This window comes from Pogoniulus pusillus, chromosome 3 (genome assembly GCF_015220805.1).
Source record: "Pogoniulus pusillus isolate bPogPus1 chromosome 3, bPogPus1.pri, whole genome shotgun sequence".
Classification (NCBI taxonomy): Eukaryota; Metazoa; Chordata; class Aves; order Piciformes; family Lybiidae; genus Pogoniulus; species Pogoniulus pusillus.
In genome coordinates this window covers 50270163-50290723 of record NC_087266.1, presented here as the reverse complement: position 1 = coordinate 50290723, position 20561 = coordinate 50270163, and the positions used below count along the sequence as shown (strand labels likewise).

At 43.3% G+C, this 20561-nt stretch overlaps 1 protein-coding gene and 1 non-coding gene across 41 annotated transcripts in view; both read right to left on the bottom strand.

Moving 5' to 3' along the window:
• LOC135193050 (isoleucine--tRNA ligase, cytoplasmic-like) overlaps positions 1 to 20561 on the bottom strand; it is a 31443-nt gene that overhangs the window by 7006 nt on the left and 3876 nt on the right. For 4 of the 40 annotated variants that reach the window (XM_064176670.1, XM_064176649.1, XM_064176640.1 and 1 more), the window contains 5 exons: positions 20097 to 20187; positions 17523 to 17642; positions 16862 to 17018; positions 16268 to 16396; positions 5014 to 5211 (listed from right to left, as the gene is read on the bottom strand). In XM_064176670.1, the coding sequence (XP_064032740.1) occupies positions 5074 to 5211; positions 16268 to 16396; positions 16862 to 17018; positions 17523 to 17641 (543 nt within the window). In that variant the 5' untranslated portion in view covers position 17642; positions 20097 to 20187 and the 3' untranslated portion in view covers positions 5014 to 5073. The other 36 variants (XM_064176525.1, XM_064176517.1, XM_064176508.1 and 33 more) reach the window with 33 other exon arrangements.
• LOC135174164 (small nucleolar RNA SNORA84) lies at positions 19011 to 19145 on the bottom strand. Its single transcript, XR_010301769.1, has one exon. It is a non-coding gene; the product is annotated as a small nucleolar RNA SNORA84 (small nucleolar RNA).

The window sequence follows — 20561 nt, the reverse complement described above, 5'->3', positions numbered from 1 at the left end:
CCACCAACTTACTGCAGTCACAGCTGAACCAAACAACAGCTTTGGCTTGCTCTGAAGAGAGCTGTTTTGAGATAAGATATCTCTTCTAAAAAGAAAACCAATAGATGCCCATCTGCTCCTCAGAAGTACAGCAGGACTCAAAACACTGATCAGTTCCAAGCCTTTACACCTGCACTCCTGTTTCTCAGGTTCAGCAGTGCTTGACCTTTCTCTAGCAATAACAGTCCTGCTCCCTGCAGAGGTTCTCACTTCTGCTGACTCGGGCACAAGTTTGAATACAAATGCTAATGACCAAATCCCTCACACGAGTTAACAGCTGCTTGTCCAGCAGTACTGTAATCCACTTCAATTCATTGAAAACTTTCATCCATTTTTCAGAGTCTCCTCTGCAGTGCTGCTCACCACATGAGACTTATGCAAAGCTTAAATGCTGCACAGGAGGACATCCATAAAAAAAATTAACAGGAATATCTGCAGTCATTTTAGCAAAAGCTTTTACCTCTTCACACCTCTTTTATCTGAGGTGCCTGCCCTTCTCTTGTGAGTGAAACATGTGTAGATCTCATAGGCAGACAACAAGCTCAACAGACAAAGCCGAGAGAACACTGCTGATTTAGCCACATGGGATCATTTGTCTGCACACAAACTATCAGTTATCACTGAATTCTTATTGTGAAAGGATTTAAAGCTTAAGAAACAAAACACAGGAGAAAAAAAAAAGTTAAATTTCTGCTTTTCAGTCTTTCACTAAGATTTTTAACTACTTGAATACAACCTAGAGTATGCTACTAGGACACATTTTTATAACATGAGCAGGGAATACTGAGAATGGTTTGGTTTGTTTTCACAGGATCACAGAATGTCAGGGGTTGGAAGGGACCTCTAAAGATCATCCAGTCCAACCTCCCTGACAGAGCAGGATTACCTATACCAGATCACACAGAAACGCATCCAGGAAGGTCTTGGATATCTCCAGAGAGGGAAACTCCACAACCCTCCAGGGCAGCTTGTTCCAGAGTTCTGTCATCCTCAGGCTGAAAAAATGTTCCTCATGTTTCCATGCAACTTCCCAATGCATCTTGTCTTGTCATGGGCATCATCAAATAGAGCCTGGCTCCATTCTCTGGGTGCTCACCCTTTACATACTTATAAACACTCCTGAGGTGACTTCTCAGTCTCCTTGTCTCCAAGCTGAAGAGCCCCAGATCCTCTTCCCATGAGGATGAGATTCCACACTCTTCATCGTTTTTGTGGCTTTGCACTGGACTCTCTCAAGCAACTCCCTGTCCTTTAACTGAGGGGCCCAGAACTGGACACAACATTCTAGATGCAGCCTCACCAGGTCAGAGTAGAGGGAGTAGAAGGTGAGGGTTTTTTCTGCTCTATATCCTATATTCAACACAACTTGTTTGTCTTACCTGAACAAAATAGTCAAAGAGTGGTTTATATTTCTTGCCTTTAAGAGCAATGCCAGGAAACCTGAGGAGAAGAATTGACACAAACTAATTAAGAGGAACTCTTCAGACAGCTGGTAGAAATGCTATATATTCCTATTTCCTTTTTCCCCATCCTAAAGAGATTATTCCTTCATAGAGTGAAGACAGAAGTATTTTCTCAATAGTTTGCTTCCCACTTCTACACCTCTTCAGCAATTTGGACTTGGACAAAAACTGTAACATGTCTTAATGACATAATCCAAGCCACCTAAAAGTTACATGCACAGGAGATTGTGATACAGCTTTTAAAGCATGGATACCTCGTTCCTTATTCTAAAACTAAGCATCCAAACACTCCACAGGCATCTCAGAGAAAGACTCAAGACAGACTGGACTGACTGAGGAACCAACTGAGCCAAACAAGAGATGTAAGACACAGAGAGAGCCTATAGAACTCTCTCTCTTCAGACCCCTGTAAGCAGTGGACAAAGACAGCAATAGGCTGGCATTCACTGCTCAGAACTCTTCCAAGTGCTAGAATCATCCACTTCAGGAAAATGTCTAGTTAAAACACAACTCCATCTAACAGATGGGAGAGCTCTCTGAAGGTGTAACAGCTGCAGTCCTTCCCTATACTCTTCTTGATCCACATCCTCCAAAACAATGGTCAAACCGTGAAACACTGGACTACTTCAAAGTGAGGAACCCTTCAAAGCTGTTTCACTGCACAGAAAGGAACTCAAGCAGCATTTAATGCCAAGTTAAAGAGCATGACTCTTCAGCTCAGCATACAAAATAGCCACTAGGAAAAGAGGAGACTTCTATTTTAAGCCACAGCTTCACAGATGGTTTATGTATTTTTATACCACAAACAGGCTTAGGGATGTTTGAGGTGCTTAATCGGGATCAGATGAGAGAAAAGCATCCTAGTGCCCAGCCACACATATGGGAACACTCAGACACAGAACATGAAGCACTAAAACTAGCTTAAAAAAATGAGGATGTGGTTACACTCTTATTTCATACAAGTCAGTGACAGGTAAGGATTGTAGATCACATTCTCAGTTTTCTCTTTTGAGTTCTGAAATACTTTTATCAAAATCCTGAACTTCAAGCTGAACATTTACACAGCATTGCCTTCTTGTGACCTAAGTTAGAGTATTAACAGACTCATTTTAAGTCACTACAGCAATTCTTCACTCTCAAGAGATCAGAAACCTCATTTGGATTCTCTAGAATCCCAAAAGAGGCAACAGCAAAAAAACAGGACAAAGAAATAAAGTGCTTAATAAGCAAGTAGACTGAAACACCACACAAAGGGAGAAACATTGTTATTAATCACTTCATCTTTGCCACTGCTAAATAAAACAACAAGCCACTCAATGGCCAAAAATGGGGCAATACACCAAGACAAATCCATCTATGCAAAACAGCTGAAGGTATTATGGTAGAGATGGTAGTCATCTCATCAGTGAAACAAAGAAGTAGTCCCACTTGTGCTCTCACAAAAATTTACCCATCTGCATCTGGAGGAAAAGGGAGAAAAAAAGGCAGGCTTGAGGGAGAGTGGGAAAGTTGAGAGTACTCAGGAAGTTCAGATGACTTCAGATACAAAAAGACTTCATTAAGTTCATTCCTTGACCTCACCCAGCCACCTGGTATAGAGTAAATGGCATTCATTTTCCCCTCAGGGGCCTAACTGCCTGACAATGGAAAAGCCACAGATTGTGTCTGAGAGCTACAGAATTTAATACCTGCGTCCCCCCTGCTGACTCAGCGAAGAAATAACTTTTTGCCACTGAACTGAGTTGTCCTCAAAAAGCCTCAACTGCCACCAACCAGACCATCCTACACAAGTGGCATTTCCTTTTGCCCACTTCCCTCCAAATATTTACACAATGTTTAGAAGTGTTCAGCATTTGGACAATCTCAGAGAAGGTCTGAGACTGTTAAATTACTATCTAAGAAAGCACAGAGGAAAGTGAAGGACTAAGAAACCTTTACTGCACACACACACCCCCCACAGTGATCCAATGAAACCTTTCCTCAATCTGTAGCTTCATGTACAAGACCAAGTTGCTCTAGGAAATGTCAATGTCTTCCACAGATTTTTGCAAGCTATACACTCAGGCAGGGAAATTAATCTTTGGGTTATGGCAAAACACAACTTCTTAAAACATCTAACTTCTGACCTATAAAAGTACTGAAGCTTAACAAGTGTGCAATCATTTCTGTACTTGCCTGTCAAGTATTTCCTATTCACTTTCAGGTTTGTGCAGTGCTACCAGCCTGGATTCCATCCAAATGGAAATCTGTCCTGTGGCACTCTCTAGAATAGAAAAGAAAACAAACAGTTACACAAATCTCAGCTGAATACCCTCATTATGATCATTACAAAGCCTTTCCATTTAGACAAGATGGTATCATATTAGATCTAAAACTGCTCAGAATAATCCTGCTGATCCACAGTTAGGTCCCAGCTACTTCTTCCTCACACAGCCACATAGTGAACACTGCTCAAAAGTTTAGACAGAAAGCACAGGGTGAAATCCAGTTGACTGATTTTCACTGTGGTTTCCAGTTTGAGGCAGAAATACTCCACCTCATCTATTACCATTATGACAAAGAAAAGCAGTAACTAAAACAGAGGGAAGCAACTGGAAGAAGGAAAATTGCTCCCTAAAATCCATGCTGTTAAGCTGACATTAGGGGTAACCATTCTACTTTATGCTGCCTTTGAGACTTCCAATCAATTTGATGCCTAGATTTCATTTTAAGAGACACCCAATGGCAAAGCTCATTCTGACTACCACTCTACCAGCTTCATTAGGGTGACTATCCCACCAGTGGACAGCAGGCCAGACGCTCAGACCCGACAACTCAGCCTCTCAGACAGATGTAGGCTATTTCTGCAAGTACACAATAAGCTTTTTGAGATGACTACATTTATGTTAAAACCTGGGATACCCAAAACATGTTTAGCCCTCTCCTCAAATAAAGAAAACCCCAACACATGGAGTCCACTGTAAAGGCATCTGCAACTTGATTTATTCAGCATCACCTTAGGCACACATTCCATTCATGTGGTCATGCTGGCACTGGAAATGCCATCATTACCTTGAATATCTTCTCCCTCTTTTGTTTGTGTTTTGTTGGGTTTTTGGGGGTGTTTCCCCCTACTGAATGTACACTGAAAAGTCAGAAAATGTGAGCAGCTGAAAGGTGAGTCAGACTGAGACTAGCATATGACATCCTGAGTCTGTTATGAGCTAAGAGTACAGTTCAGTTACTCCAACTTAGCTGTCATATCTGCTTAGGAGCCTGAGCCCCAGGAAAGGAGGGAATTAAAAAAGCTGGCAACACCTAGTCACACTTCCTCAGCTCCCAAATCCAGTGTGACTTACAGACAACAGGTAAAAGGTGTGCTACTTTTAGGGAACAGTCCTCACAATGCATGTAAAAGAAGAGCTCAGCAACTGGAAATCCTCATCCTTCAAAATACTAATTCAAGGCCAGCAAACTGCTATGCATCCAGTTTAAAACAGCCTATCCAGAAAAACAGAAGTACATATTCACAGGGTTCAAAGAAGAAAATGTTCATTACATGTCCCCTTCAGTTAACACTTGCCTCTCCATTCTACATATTGCAACTCTGCATTAACACAAGGGCCAGATTACTGGGCAAGGTCCAAGGAGTCGTGGTCCCAGCAACAAGAGAAACACTTGCCTCTTCATCCAGTGGAAAGCTCACTGTCACTGATGGATCTTGAGCATCCTTAAAAACAAGACAAACACCAGAGAGGGCAAAACATTACACTGCATGTATTAGTGAGAAGGTAACAATCCCAGAACTAGCAACTACTACTGTCATCCAACAAAACCTCTCTTGCAGCCTGCTTAGATCATCCCCACAGTGGCAGAATTTGAACAGGTAGCATAAGAGAGTTTGAAGAATACACCAGTGACAACATTCCTCCACCATACCAGTGCAAACTGTTAGTCCAACAAAGCCATAGGGTTACAAATTTGGATCAGCAGTGATATTTTAGCCATGAGCTGCCAAAACAAAAAGTTAAATGCAGGTTTCCTCAGGTACCCCTTAGAATCTCCTTGTAAAAGTTTATAATCCATCTCAGCCATCAAGAAAACCTGCAGTCTCTCAGACACACAAAGTCTTTTCCCACTGTTCCCTCCAGAGTCAGGGAATAGGAAGAACAGCCATTACTGGAGATGTATTATTTTAAGAAACTGCTGTTAACAAGGGCCAAAAACCCCCAAAACAGCCAGCTGTGGAGGCCTTTAAAAATAAAAGCATGTCCATACTTCAGAAAAATGTCACTGAAGGATACCTCTTCAGCTCTCCTATAAAACTCACCTTGAAAAGTCACAAGCAAGCCCTGTTTTTTCAGGCAAGTACAAGCCAATTCAGTCCCTTCACACTGCATCTATTATGAAATGCAGATAGGAAATGCAAGTCTAACCTTGCAAATGTGACATTTTCACTCTTAACTTTAAATGCCAAAAGAAAATGGGTGCCAGCAGACAGCCCCCGAGAAGATAAACAGGATCTCTCCCTTCACCATGCCTAGTGCTAGGCTCTCTGCTTTCCATTCAGCACTGGGGAACAGTTCATAGCATCACGGGACAGGCAGCTACTTATGTCTGAGCCAAGGGCTGCTCCAGAGGGAATTTTCTGTGAGCATCTGGTGCAGCCAACTGTAAAACATAAATACTGCATAACTCTGGAACCACACTCAATAGCAAGCAAAGCTGCAGCTACCCCTACAGCTCTGTCTCTGCCAGTTGTTAAACACCACCACAGGCTACTCACTTTGTTTTCTGAAGCACCAAGTTGACCAGGTAGATAAAAATAACTGGCAAGCCACTGGAAAAAAACACATCCAGACTGCTAAGTAATGGCACTTCAACTGCTTCATCTCTTCACAAATTATGCCTGCTTTCACCTGAAGACAACGCTTCTTCTCAGCTCAAAGCAATACAAGTGGCTGACACCAGTTACTCAAGTGCACATTAGGCACCTAACTCAGTTCCTAACATGCTTCTTGTGCCCTGTTTCTCATGATTTGTGTGCCAATGCTCACAGGATCAAAGAACAGAAGCCACAGCCTGCTCTCTGTAGCCAGAAAGAGAACAGCTGCCTTCCACCCAGGAACAGCTGCTCTTGCCAAGCAGAAATCTTGTCAGCTTATAGATCCTCAACGTCTCAGCTTCCAAAACACCACCTCTAGCAGGCAAAACAATACATTTTTTGCATGAAGTGGCAAAGCAGAACACCCACCACTGTGATGGTTTGGGGCTTACCCCGCCCCTCCCACACTTTGTCTTTGCCCCAGCTAACTCAGACGGACCCTGGGAATATAGATGAAGCAATTTATTTACAGCTAGCAGAATTTACAAGCAGCTATTTACAATATATACAGTTATATACAATTATATACAGAAATATACAAAGGATAAACAATACAAAAGCACAACTCCCCTCCCAGAAACCAAGGTCCCCAGGAGGGGCTTTCAAACCACCCCAACACCTCCCCTGGCCCTCTCAACCTTACCCCAGTTCTCAGGAAGAAAAGAGGTGCAGCCAAGAGGTTAGGGAGCAGGGTTAGTGGGAGCAGGGTTAATGAGATGTGACCAGGTCTGAAGGCAAAGGCAGAAGAGCAGCAAAATGGAGAAAGTTTACTTCTTCTTCCCAGAGCTCTCAGCGAGACTGTGAGAGAAGTTGACATCAATTGTTTTCATTTCACTGCCTGTTATCAAGTTCTTTTACCAAAACATTCCAGCTTGCTTCAAACTAGCACAACCACACACACACTTTACTGATTCTAGAGTAAGAAACAGCATTTCAATATTTCATTAAGACTCAAGAGAAAAGAGCTTTGCTCTAGAGGAAAGGGGTGCACACCCCCCCCCATAAAAAAAGCCTCCCCAGAGCAGTCTTTGTTTTGAAGAAAACTCATTCATCTGAGCCTGTACCAAATGCCAGTTAAAAAGTGTGAGTAAAGTTATTATTTCAGTTCTCAGTCACAAAGATTGGGATATCTTTGCAGGTTTCACTTGCTCTAAATTACAAAACCTCTTTTCTTCAGTATGCTCAAATACCCCTCCACAACAGTAACAGCTCTGGGCTCTAGGGACTGTATTGCACTCCAAATCTGTTCCAACATTTGTTTTCAAATCTACTATTTTTGGCCAGCACATTGGACTTTTTAAGGCAAGATGTTAAAAAAGACCAGTATCTGAGAAAGATTTGTGATGTAAGGGTCTGACAGCCTGGGAGGGGATTGGAAAGATACAAAACCTCTCACAAACTAACATCAAAACTGGGACATAATCTTGCCTTCACATACACGAACAGAAAGCTGAGGCAAACAAGAAGCTGCACTTACTGTATCTAGTGATTTGTTTTCAAAGGAACACCTTACCAAACAGAGCACACCATGCATTAGCTTAGGTAAAACATTGAATGGGATTTACCCATCTAACTTGATGAGTCTTAGAGGAGCTGCTCTGCTACTGCTTTACCATTCAACACAGTCTTTGACAATGCTTATTATTCCCCTCACAGAAGATTTCCACTCTACCAAGGACTTTCCTCCTATTCAGATCTGCAGAGACAGAAGTGCTCCTCTAATTACTTACCATTAAGAATCCAACACAGCGCAACACTCATCTTGAAAGCTCATACTGGAAGTGAGAGTAGTTTACCAGGATAAAACAATGTACTTAATATATCTCTAAGTAAAAAGTAACCAAGTAGAGCTGGCAAGAAGGCTGCGATCAAGTGATCAACATAAACTACTGATATGGCAAAATATCCTGAAATCTAACTCCTTTACCTAGATTTGTTTACTTTAGAGTGCAATAACATGCTGATGAGCCATCAAGATGAAACTACTAAAGCTTTTCCAATCAAAACTCAAGCCAACAGGCCCAGGCCAACCTCATGAAATTCAACAAGGCCAAGTGTAAGGTCCTGCACCTGCATCAGTGCAATCCCAAGCACAAATCCAGGCTGGGTGGTGAATGGCTGAGAGCAGCCCTGAGGAAAAGGACCTAAGAGTCTGGGTTGGTGAAAAGCTCTCAACATGAGCTGGCAGTGTGCATATGCAGCCCAGACCACAACTGTGTGCTGGGCTGCAGCAAGAGCAGTGGGGCCAGTAAAGCAAGGGAGGGGATTCTCCCCCTTTATTCTGCTCTCCTGAGACCCCACCTGCAGCACTGTGTGCAGTTCTGGAGCCCCCAACACAAGAAGGACATTGAACTGTTGGAGCAAGTCCAGAGGGGAGCCACAAAGATGATCAGAGGGATGGAGCACCTCTGCTATAAGGACAGGCTACAAGAGCTGGGGCTTTTCAGCCTGGAGAAGAGGAAGCTTCAAGGAGAATTTTTAGTGGCCTTCCAGCATCTGAAGGGGACCTAAAGGAAGACTGGGGAGGGACTGTTTACAAGGTCTTGTAATGACAGGACAAGGGGTAATAGGTTTAAACTGGCAGAGGGGAGATTCAAACTAGATGTTAGGAAAGGGTTCTTCACAGTGAGGGTGGTGAGACTCTGGAAAAAGTTGTCCTGGGAGGCTGTGGATGCTCCCTCCCTGGAGGTGTTCAAGGCCAGGCTGGATGAGGCCTTGAGCAACCTGTTTTAGTGGGAGGTGTCCCTGCCTATGGCAAGGGGCTGGAACTGGCTGAGCTTTGAAGTCCCTTCCAATCTAAACCATTCTTTGCATTCTGATGGCAACATCAAATGCACACAGACACTGACTTACCTTGTAATTCTGATGAGACTCAAAGTGTGACAGTGGAGTGTTGCATGCAGTTGAAAAAGGCATGACCTTAACACCTCTATACACCAACCCTTTGTCATAGAGTTGCTTGAAAACCCACCTGGAAGTTAACAAGGAACATGATGTAGCACATGACATGGCTGATTTAGTAACTGAACTGCAGAATGGGGTTTTGCTTTAGCTGCTCACTTCAGCACGGGACCATAAGTACCTACCACAGCAGCCAGTGCTATAGGGAAGAGACACAGATACAGGTTAAAGACATCTGCAACCCACCCAAGCAAAGCCTAAGAACTTGAAGAGCATTTTTCACAAGACAACACAGCTGACCAGACAAAATAATCAGCCTAGTTTCATGGCCCTACAATTTGCATCCATGGTCTCCTTTATTAGCTGATCTCACTCTGAACTCAAGGTTCCTGTCCAAGGTCAGCCACACATTAAGCTTTACATCTGTTTATGAAATCTTCAGCAGAGCCTGTCGTGTGGGTTCTTAAGTCTTCCTGAAATCATCAAAACAGCACACAATATTACAATGGAACAATTTAAGTCAACACTCAAGATGAGAAACACACTTCTCTCTGCAGCTCATCGTGTCCATGTGATGGACAAACCCCCACACTTCTCTGTATCCAAGTATTGCACAGTTTACTGAAGGTTCACCAACATTTACCATCTTATCAGGTCTCACTGACCTGCACATTTAGCAGGACTGATGATTTTAAGGTTGGATACCTTGAAAGTAAAGGCAGGAGAGGACAAACCTTACCTAATCATGCCAGATTCATTTCAAATTCCACATCCAAGCTGTCACACACTCCTCACTTCCAAAAATCATTTATTCAAACTACGTTTTCAAACCATCCTTATCATTTTTTGAGTCCCCTTCCAGACAAATAACTCAGTGCTAAGCGACCAATGTCAGCATGGCAAACAGTACTTTTTTCTGTAGGCTTGTGAATTCTGTGAGAATCTGCACCTATCTTCAAGTCAGTGTCTTGCCTTCTATGTTTGAAATGATAATCTTCACCACAAAATGCAAGTAGATTATTGCACTCATTTCTCACTCCAGCCCAAATCAAGAATACCAGAAGATATGCACTGTCCTGCTGTCATATGGGATTGCAATCAGAATAATTATTACCCTGCAGAATAGACAGCTGGAGAAAACACAGAATGCCATGTGGAGAAGATGTGCAGTCCACTGATTCATCCCTGGGCCTCTAGCAAAACTCAATAACTTCCTGTGATGGGTCGTTAACATCAGAGAGATTAATCTGAAGTCTAAAATGGGTAATGCCTAAGAGATCCTCAGCAGCACCAAGCTGACAGATTCAGACTGCACTGGATTGGAAGGGACCCTCAAAGGTCATCTTGTCCAACCTCCCTGCAGTCAGCAGGGACACCTCCAAGTAGATTAGGCTGCCCAGGGCTACACTCAATCTGATTTTTAATATCTCCAGGCATGTGGCCTCAACCTCATCCCTGGGCAACTGTTCCAGTATTTCACCTCTCACTGTAAAGAGCTTCTTCCCCATGGCCAACCTAAATTGACCCTGCTCCAGCTTCAAACTATTGCCCCTTGTCCTATCACTACAATCCCTTCTGAACAATCCTTCCCCGAGTTCTGGCACAGAAAAGCCAAACCCAGAAGTCTTTCACCCCAGAAAGGCTCTATCTTACCTACAACTCCAAACTAACCTTGTGTAACACAATAAACATCACCCCCAGGCAAGCTGTGGCTGCCTGATCCCTAGCTACAATCTGCAACATGGCAGTGAGTGCATCTGTTTTACAGCAGACACTGCACCAACTCTGACTTGCCTAAGGACAAATAAGTCTTTCAGAAAAGATTTGTCAGTTCAGCATATGCATTTGAGCTGGATCACTGCAGGATTGTTTGTGCAAGGTAAGCAACAGGAACTGCATGCTTACCACCTCAGAGCATGCTTCATGCAGGCTGGGACAAGGGACAGCATTTCTATCGGTGTTCCATTTGCCTTTCCAAAACAGCTACCTGAAATATCTATGGGAAAAACACCAAAAGTTTGTATCCAAAGCAATCATTAGAGGAGGTGACCTCTGTGAGCTGGGTGGAAGACTAGAAATTGCCAAGGGAGAAGAAGAAAGAAAATGCAAAGAAACGACTGGGCTGCAGAGAGACCCTGCAGCTAGCTCGAGTCACCTTTGTTTTTTACATAGTCCTTGGAAGATGCAAGTTACAGAGGATTTAAGGTGCCACTAAGTGTAGGAAAGGAAAGTGTCTCACCACTCTGAGCTTTAGCATTATGCAGGGTTTCTTCAGCTAAGTTGGTGAAACATCTGCTCCCTTCCCACAGACTTTTCAGTGCTCATTGACAAGTCACTGGCACTTCAACCCTCTAACAAAGGCTCCAAAGACACCTGTATGTTATGCCAATCCTTCAGCATAACTCTATGTAGCTAACTATGCAAGTTATTAGTAAAACTAATATTAAAGAACATCACTAACATTTTATATGCACATCACTTGCTTTGTGATGGCTTTTTGTCAGCACGTATGCTGCCAAACCTCTTCCTGAAATTCACCTTGTCATTCTAACACCTGAGGGACTCAACATAGCTATTTCTTTACTCTGTGGGCCAGTGTGATTACCCTTAAGCTATAAGGTTGTCCAATATTTTGGTATGCCAACAGTCATCCTGAATGCATTGCCACAACACTCAATCTTTACTGAGCTCTGCAGCAGGAGCCCAAGACAGCTGTCAAACGATGTTGCCAAGTAAAACAGCACAGCAGATTCCCAGCCTCTAAATTCAGGTTTGAAGAAGAGATTTGGAACCAAAGTGAGTTTGGATAGTTTGCACATTTGTAGCTAATGGTGTGGAGAACATAAAAAATGCAGAGATAATAGAATTTCCTAAAGCAAGCAAGGAACAGATCAGAAGTGCTTTTAAACTGACATGGAGCAGTGAGACTTCAGGGCTCACTGCAAGCAGTACTGCCATACTCTCTTTTGAAAAGCTCGACCACCCTGAAGAAGGATAACTGACCTAGTTTAACTCCCTCACCTGACATCAAGACATTTCACATCCCCTTCATTACCTTGTCTGCTATGGATCAGATTTTGGCTTGTTTCAAAGCAGCTCTCTAGAGCTGTGCACCAGCACGTGATCACAATCACTGAAGCCTCCTTAGCATTCCAAATTCAGAAAAAACATCTATGAATCCTTGTAAGTCAACTTACCAGACAGACTCCATGAATTCAGGAGAGAGTTTTATAGTCACTTTTAAAATCAATCCACTGTCCCAATCTTGTGGCATTGAACTGTTGAGAAACGAATGCACAGATTGAAAGGTATCTCAACATTAAACAGCATGACCAACTCCCAATATTTCTTATGCAAAACAGCTTGATTTTTAAGTGCAGTGTTTGCCCCAGATCAATGCAAAATCACTGTCAAATATTTTAGCCTGACAATGGTTCCAAACAGCCCATGTGAAGAGGCAAAAGCAAGCCAAGAAAGAAACCACGAGCATCACTGTTTAGAACTAAGGTGATGCAACATGCAAATGTGTTCCACACTGCTAGACTGAAGTGGTGGATCTTCTGGCTCATTCAGCAGATAGAAATGGTGGGCCACTCAGGGTTCAGCCAAGGTTCAAATGTCTGAACATTGCTTTTGATTGCAGTGCTCTTGTTTCTATTTTTAGAACTTCTCCTTGCAGAACCAAGATCCAGAACACAGTCTATCAGCTTTCAGTCCTATGAAAGCAGGATGGAATTCGAAGACAAAGAAATGCTGAGAGAAATTGATATGCCACAAGTCACAAAAACTAGTTCAAGGCCAGCTACCTTCTTTGCCTTCCCAAAGCTGTGACAAGGCTGGGACAGGTGCTAGTCCCTATTCTCAGGACAGATTATGGTCATGTCCATTGGCACTGAATAGAACCACTCATGAGTAATAAGCCAGCTATGGGATTTGCTTGGCCAGGTGGTACTCCCTTGCTAGTCTGACAGCTATCAAACTAGCTTTCCAAACAGTCAAGCCCAGAGACACCTGTCCTGATGCTTACTGACACACACCATCCTGGAAGTCAAGTTAGGAAAGTGGAAACAAAGCAAATTCATTCTGTCATCTCTATATTTCCACATAACACCTGGGGTCCTGAAATAGATGTTTGGATCCTGATCTTCAAGCCACTGTGACATTCCACTATGAAGATCCAAAGACGAGGACTGATCAGTACAAGGACCCACAAAGTCACAGTATTATGTCTGCCCTCAGCACTGGAAGACCTCACACCATGAAGGAACCTTTCATAGTTTTCATTTGCTAGAAAATCCAGACAGAAAACAAACTCTATCTCCAGTAGAAATGTTGTGAATTCCTCTTAACACTGTCCCAAAAGATTTGAATTTATTATCAGCCAAATCACACACAAGTCACTTAAACTAATTTAATCTTTATTCCTAACCTAAAACAGATGCATGTGGAAGCACACCCAGGCACATGCACACATTACTATGCATTAATCCAAACTCCAGTCACTATCCTAAGCACCAGCACTGCACAAACAGCAGTGGCTACAGATACAGCAAGTGAAAAAGGAACAGCTATGGAACATCAAACATGAAGCAGAGTAACCTTTTCTCTATTTAGTTCTAAGAACAAAGAATCATCAATGGTATCTTTGAAACACAACATTTCAGAGTGTAGAGGAATTGTATAGTTGAAAAAATAAACTGTGCTTTTCATGCAGCCACTCACTCAAACTTAGGCCACAGCTATCCCAGCAAAGGCAGCTGTAGTTTCTGTGGGCACTGGCCATAACTTCAAAATGCTCCCACGGCCAAGAGGCCAGTGATAACTCAGAGAAGGAATCATTTCAGTCCAAAGGAACAGAGCAGGACTAGAGAACATACAGAGGATTGTGATAAGGCAGACCAGCTCGTGCTCATGAAAACCTGAAGAATGAGCACTGTGAAGGGTGGCTTACAGCCCATCAGGCTGTGCTGCCATCTGGCATGACCCGGGCAGGCTGGAAAGTCTGGCAGAGAGTAACCTTATGAAGTTCAAAAGGGCAAGGGTAGGGTACTGCACCTGGGCAGGAATAACACCAGGTGCCAGTACACATGGGGACTGATCTGCTGGAAGGCAGCTCGGTGGAAAAACATCTGGCAGTCCTGGTGGACAACAGGATGACCATGTGCCCTTGTGGCCAAGAAGACCAATGGCATCCTGGGGTGCATCAAGAAGAACAGTTCCAAGCAGGCCAAGGGCAGTTCTCCTCCTCTACTCTGCCCTAGTAAAAGGCCACATCTGGAGTAGTGTCCAGTTCAGGAATAGGCAACTGCTTGAGAAGGTACAGCAAAGGAGAACAAAAATCATTAGGGAACTATCAAGTCTGTCTCACAAAGAAAGGCTGAGAGACTTGGAGCTGTTTAGCCAGGAGAAGAAGGACCAGGGATTTTAGTCAATGCTCATAGATACATAAAGGCTGGGCATCAGAAGGATGAGCCCAGTCTTTTTTCAGTGGAGCCCAGCAACAGGACAAAAGATAACAGGCACAGACACGAGCACAGGAAGTTCCACCTAAGAATGAGGAGGAACTGCTTTACTTGGAGGGCAACAGAGCACTGAAACAGGGTAAGTGGTGGAGACTTTATCTCTAGTTATTCAAAACCAGCCTGTACACTGGTCTATGCAACTTGCTCTAAGTGAACCTTCTCTGGCAAGGGGCTTGGATTAGATTATCCCTGGAGGTCTTTATTCTGTCCCCACTGCTACAGAGAAAAATATGGAGCATCACAGTTCTATGCACGATTAATATGACTCAGAGTTAGGGGAGGAAAAAGAAAAACCCCTGTGTGTCTCAAGAAAATACCTAACCCATTGTCTTGGGTTCTAATGCAAGTTCCCACAGACTCTAATAAATTTGATAGACTCAATAACAATTTACAGAGTGCCCTCCCCTCTTCCCCCTCCTTTCCCACAGATAGGGATTAGATATAGGGAGAGAGAGAGAGATAAGCACACCCAAATAAATCAATCTCCCTGGATTTGGAAGTTAAAAGGGAAAGTTTAACAATAACTTAGAAAGGTATTGGAGGTAGGGAAGTTCACAAAGGATAGGGAAGGGAAAACAGCAGAATACAAAAAGGGATAAATACAACCCCAGTGATGTGATGGTGTCTCTGCCTCGTGGCTGCCACGGGGTGTGCTGGTATGCAGTGTGCCTGTGTCCAGAGGGAGCCAAGAGAGAGAGAGAAGCAGGAAGCCCCTCTCTTTTATAGCACAGGAAGCGGGGGGAGTGGGCTAACCATCCCCTGGAGGGTGGCCCACCCCTGGGGAGGGGCCAAGACCCCTAGGGTCAGGTTCAGGGTTACTCCCCCTGGAGTGTTAACCCTATAAACCCATCTGCTTGGAACAGCTTCCCAACCGCAAGGGTCTGCACAGGCCAGTGTTCTCTCTCTCACTACACTCATGGGATGCAAGGTTTAAATGAATACTCTTGGAAGGCTGAGGGTTTATCCACATCTATTCTGATACAGAATTAGGTGCTAGAGCTTCTGCTGTTCCAGAAACACAGGCACTGGAAATATTTGTATACAATGCACTATGGCAATCAACAGACTAAAAAGTGGGGAACATAAAAGCAGGAAGGCTAATGTGCATTTCCTTTATCTGCTCCATTTGAAAACCAAAGTCAGATCTTACTTTCCATTTTCTACGCAAAGGAAGACATGAGGAAAGAGAGAACTCGTTCCACCTATCAGCCAGATGTTCCATGTATCTAGTTAGACACTCTGAGCTTCAGGCTACCTTAAAGGAACCTCTCGACATCAGAGCAGTCTCCCTGTTCTGAGCCACAAAGCTGTTCTTTTTGTTCCCCGTTCAGGATCACCACTGAGAAGCAAGGTAGCTGTAGACACGAGATGTAAGCAAGTAATCAAGTTGACAGAACAACCAAGTTCACCTCAGATGAAAAACTTCTTCACACATACAGTAAAAAACACAGCAGAATGTGCACGGAGTCTTTACTCACCTCCCATTCCTTTGAGTATCTCATTACAATTCCTCTGCACTGGTTGTTGTGTTCTTTACTCCCCAGCTTTGCCACGTCCTCCGGCCCTTTAATGCCCAAGGTCTTGTCAATCTCATATTCCTGGGAGCACTGAAAACAACCAGACAAAAACCCCACACTGTCATGAAAAGCTGTCAGGATTTCGCCCAAGACATTTCTTTCTATTCTGTGCATCCTAATGAGTCCAAAAGGCTTCCTTTGTCCTTTTGAGATTGCATCGGCACTGCACCTGAACTCAACAGACATTCCAAAGGACAGCCTCACCTGAGGGGATTGTTGCTTTACTATCTTCAGGAGGAAAAGGAAGAAAAAGTTTCTGCAATAGATACTAAATAAATATCCCTTCACAGTAATGCCTGGAGAAAGGCAAGTGATGAGTAGCAAGCACCTGCAATCATCACATGCAGAAAAGCCAGAGCAACACACTGGACAAAACTTGCATTTCTCTCTCAGCCAGAAAGCCAAGCATAACAGCAATGGGAATAGGACTGAGAAACAGGTTACAACATGGAAAAAGCAAACAGAAATACCTACAGACAGATTTGTGACACATACCACAGGGAAGCCATGACAAGCCCAGCCAAATCTTCTGTCAACATGAAAACCACTCTGATGAGCAAATCGAGTTACTATGTCTGCAATGGCTCCTGCAAGAATATGGCCATAGTGTGGAAGGCCAGCAGCAAAGGGAGGGCCATCATAGGAGTTAAACCTACAACACAAGACAACATTCTTCATTAAAGCAAAAGGTAAGCATCACATTTTCCAAGAGGGTAAATACATCTGGATGCTTATGTTTCTTAAGTCTTACTAGGACAACTAATTTCTCCCTCTCCCAGCACCAGTACAATGTTGGCAGTGGGAGTAAAGACTCATTCAGTTCCTACCCACTGCCAGTTCCACCAGCAACACTACTGCAAATGGCAGTGTGCTGCTTCACAGCTGGCAGACATAGGGCAAAGTCGTCCTTGCTTCCCTGCAAGTCTCTTTCATAAAGCCACCAGCCAGGCAATAACAAGCTTACTACCACTGTTTGAACATCATTGATACTTCACAAAGTGAAATACAAACAGTAGCTGACATGACCACAGCAGCCAGAACTGCTCTCTGCAAAAAGAGCAGTTAGAGTTAACAGAACCCAGGTAGAATAACAGAAACAGCTACAGCTAAGCCTTGCATTGTCACGCATCTCCTACAGCTTTCAGCAGAACCTTACCTAGGTCTATTCTTTGATTGTTTTAGCCACTCCTGGAAACAATTCAGATTTTTCCAGAGCTCCAATATCTTCTCTTCTTCATGGGGAAAACTTATGTTTTCTGGAACTTGTTGAACCATTCTTTCCCAGCAATCACCAAGGAGAGAAAAGAGAGCACACACTGAACAGAAGTTAGGAAAAAACTGACTTCACAAACAGAATTTATTGTCTGACCAATCCCTATCACCAGAACACAGCTCAGCTTTTCACACAGCTTGATACAGTGTAGGCACAGAAGCAAGCACGATGTTCTACAGCAAACACCTAATGGTTTTGACAGACTAACAGCAAAACTTTATTACAGGAAAAGGATTCAACTACAGCTCTAAGGTTTTTATTGCTTTGGTTCTGTTGTTGCCTATTAAAAAAGTCAATGGGAAAATACTTTGGTTAGAGGTTTGGATTTTTTTTCCATTTAGGAAAAGTTTCCAAGTTCAAACTTGTCTTTCACCACCACTTTGTGAACTCCTGAAGCACTTTAAGTGCAGGAACTAAAACTTGTGAAAAGGCAGCCTTCCCCTGTACATGTATTCCTACCATTTAAAGATGAAAAACAGCATTTTTTCCATCCAGTTAGGCCACTTGTCTGAATGCTCCTAAACACAGTGAGGCTCCAGACACCACAGCTGAAACACTGCAATTGAAGAGGAAGATGTGGGAAGAATCTGAACAAACAGACAAGGAAAAAGCTCAGTGACCCCAGCTGTGAGTCTTGAAAAGCTCTGACTTGCAGTGCATTGGCAAAACTACCAGTCTTTTCCTAGTCCCCATTTGTCATTCAATGTTACAGGTACCTTAGAACTAAGCTACAAGGGGCTGCTTCTTGCTCGCCATTTCTTGAAGCTCTCTGTTTTATGGGGTGGCTTTTGGCCACCAGTGTACAAAGCCATTGCTCAATTCTGGGTAAGTCAGTGACAAAAAAAATCACCACAAGCAAAATAATGCATCAGTGACTCAGGAAAGAGTTCTCAACCTAAGAAATGCACAAAAGAGATGCATGGGTTTCCAGACCTGCTACAACATTCACATTCCAAGCAAATCCCACAGTAAGCAGCAAGCAAAAGCTTCATGGAATAAGGAGATTTAAGAGAGGAAACCACGAGCTGGCAATAAACACACAGACATGGCCTGCAGGTAGCCTTAGAAGGGTAATGACCAGTCTCAGCTCTGTACATCACACATGGCTTGTACCAGATCTATCATCACACCTCAAAGCACTAAACAAAGCACTAATTGGGCCATGCCATTTCTCAGTCATTTGATCACAGAGACAACAGAGATAGGTCAGCCTCAACATTTCTTACAAGCCACTTGAGGACTAAGGATCTGCTCATTTCATTTGGATCAAGCTCAGCCCTCACCATTCAGTGCTAACAGCACAGGTTTCAGCAGCTGGCCCAGCTATCAAGTCCCTCTAATCTAACCAGTTCAGTACAGGCTGAAGGTTTGCTCTGTACCTGTGATGGGGCTATGGAAGCTGCTGACACATCACAAACTCCATGCATGAATCACAGTGTCACTGTTGGCCCATTGCCACCAACTGAAGCACTGTATGTACAAACCAGTGTCCAGCAACCACAGGGCACAAATCCATACACACTCTTAGCAACATTACAGGAGGAGCTTATCATGTCTACATCAGGGATAAAAGAACTGATTAGAATTACAGCTCAGGCTTTTCAAGTTACAAAGCAGGATTTTAAACAGCCTTAAAAGACAAATCGCATTTGGAACCTTCATGGCTCAACATCAGCTGAGAGACAAAGCAGAGACTTCCATATTCAGGAGAAGCATAAACCATTTATAGGCAGAGACACTGATAATTCCATACAGCTACAGCAACAGAAGTGCATTACTACAAACAATCTACATATTTGAAGTCAGAAAAAAATTGCTAACACAACTTGGAAGACAGAATTAAAACACTGCAAATGGTGATTAAACTCTTACGAGTTAAGAGGGTTATGTGATAACAGATAATGATTTGGTAAACACACCTGGATGGAGAAGGCTCTGGGAAGACCTTAGAGCAGCCTTCCAGTACCTAAAGAGGGCCTACAAGAAAGCTCAGGAGGGACTTCTTACAAGGGCTTGTAGTGACAGTATGAGAGGGAACGGATTGAAGCTGAGAGAGGGGAGACTTAGACAGGAGATTAGGAAGACATTCTTGACAGTAAGAGTGGTGAAACACTAGAACAGGTTGCCCAGGACAGTCGTGGATGCTCTCTCCAAGGTGTTCAAGGACAGGTTGGATGGGGTCTTGAGCAACCTGCTCTAGTGTAAGGTGCCTTTGCCCATAGCAAGGGGGTTGGAGCTAGAGGATCTCTAAAGCTCTCTCAATCCACACCATTCCATTATCCTGTGTTACACAGATTATTATATTAGTATCAAAACTACACATCTGGACAACACTCCACATTTACAGACAGCTCAGGAAGCACAATGGAGTCCTCTTTTCTTGTTTCTCTACTCATATTCTCCTGACAAAGCAACAGAGTCAGGCAGCACACCACAGCTGATGTTAGGCACACTCACCTTTGTAAGAAGATAGTAACACCCAATGGGAAGGGTGTCAAACTTTGTGGCTTATACTACAGCAGTCTCAAACTTATCCTGGGCTTCTTACCTAGAATTTAAAAACAAATTATTAAAAGCATGAAAGCAGGTCAGGCTGTGGAGTTCTCAGTGTTAGTTACTTTGTGTTTCTGTAATAAACTGAGCCATCAGTTTTCTGCTCCAGAAAAGCTACCACCTTCATGGCATGGCCTAAGAATGAAACTCCTAAGTGTAATTACTTCAGCAAAAAAATTAAAGCCATGGTTTTGTGCAAGTGTTTGGGGTTTGCTGGTAACACAGAAAATTGCCATTTACACCTTCTTCACAGGAGATTGACAATGGTCTGATTATGCCACTGTTGTGTTGGATGTGAAACGAAAGCTGAGCAGTCACAGTATTTCCTTACTGACAAACACACCTCAGAGAGAGCAGCTCCAGAAAATC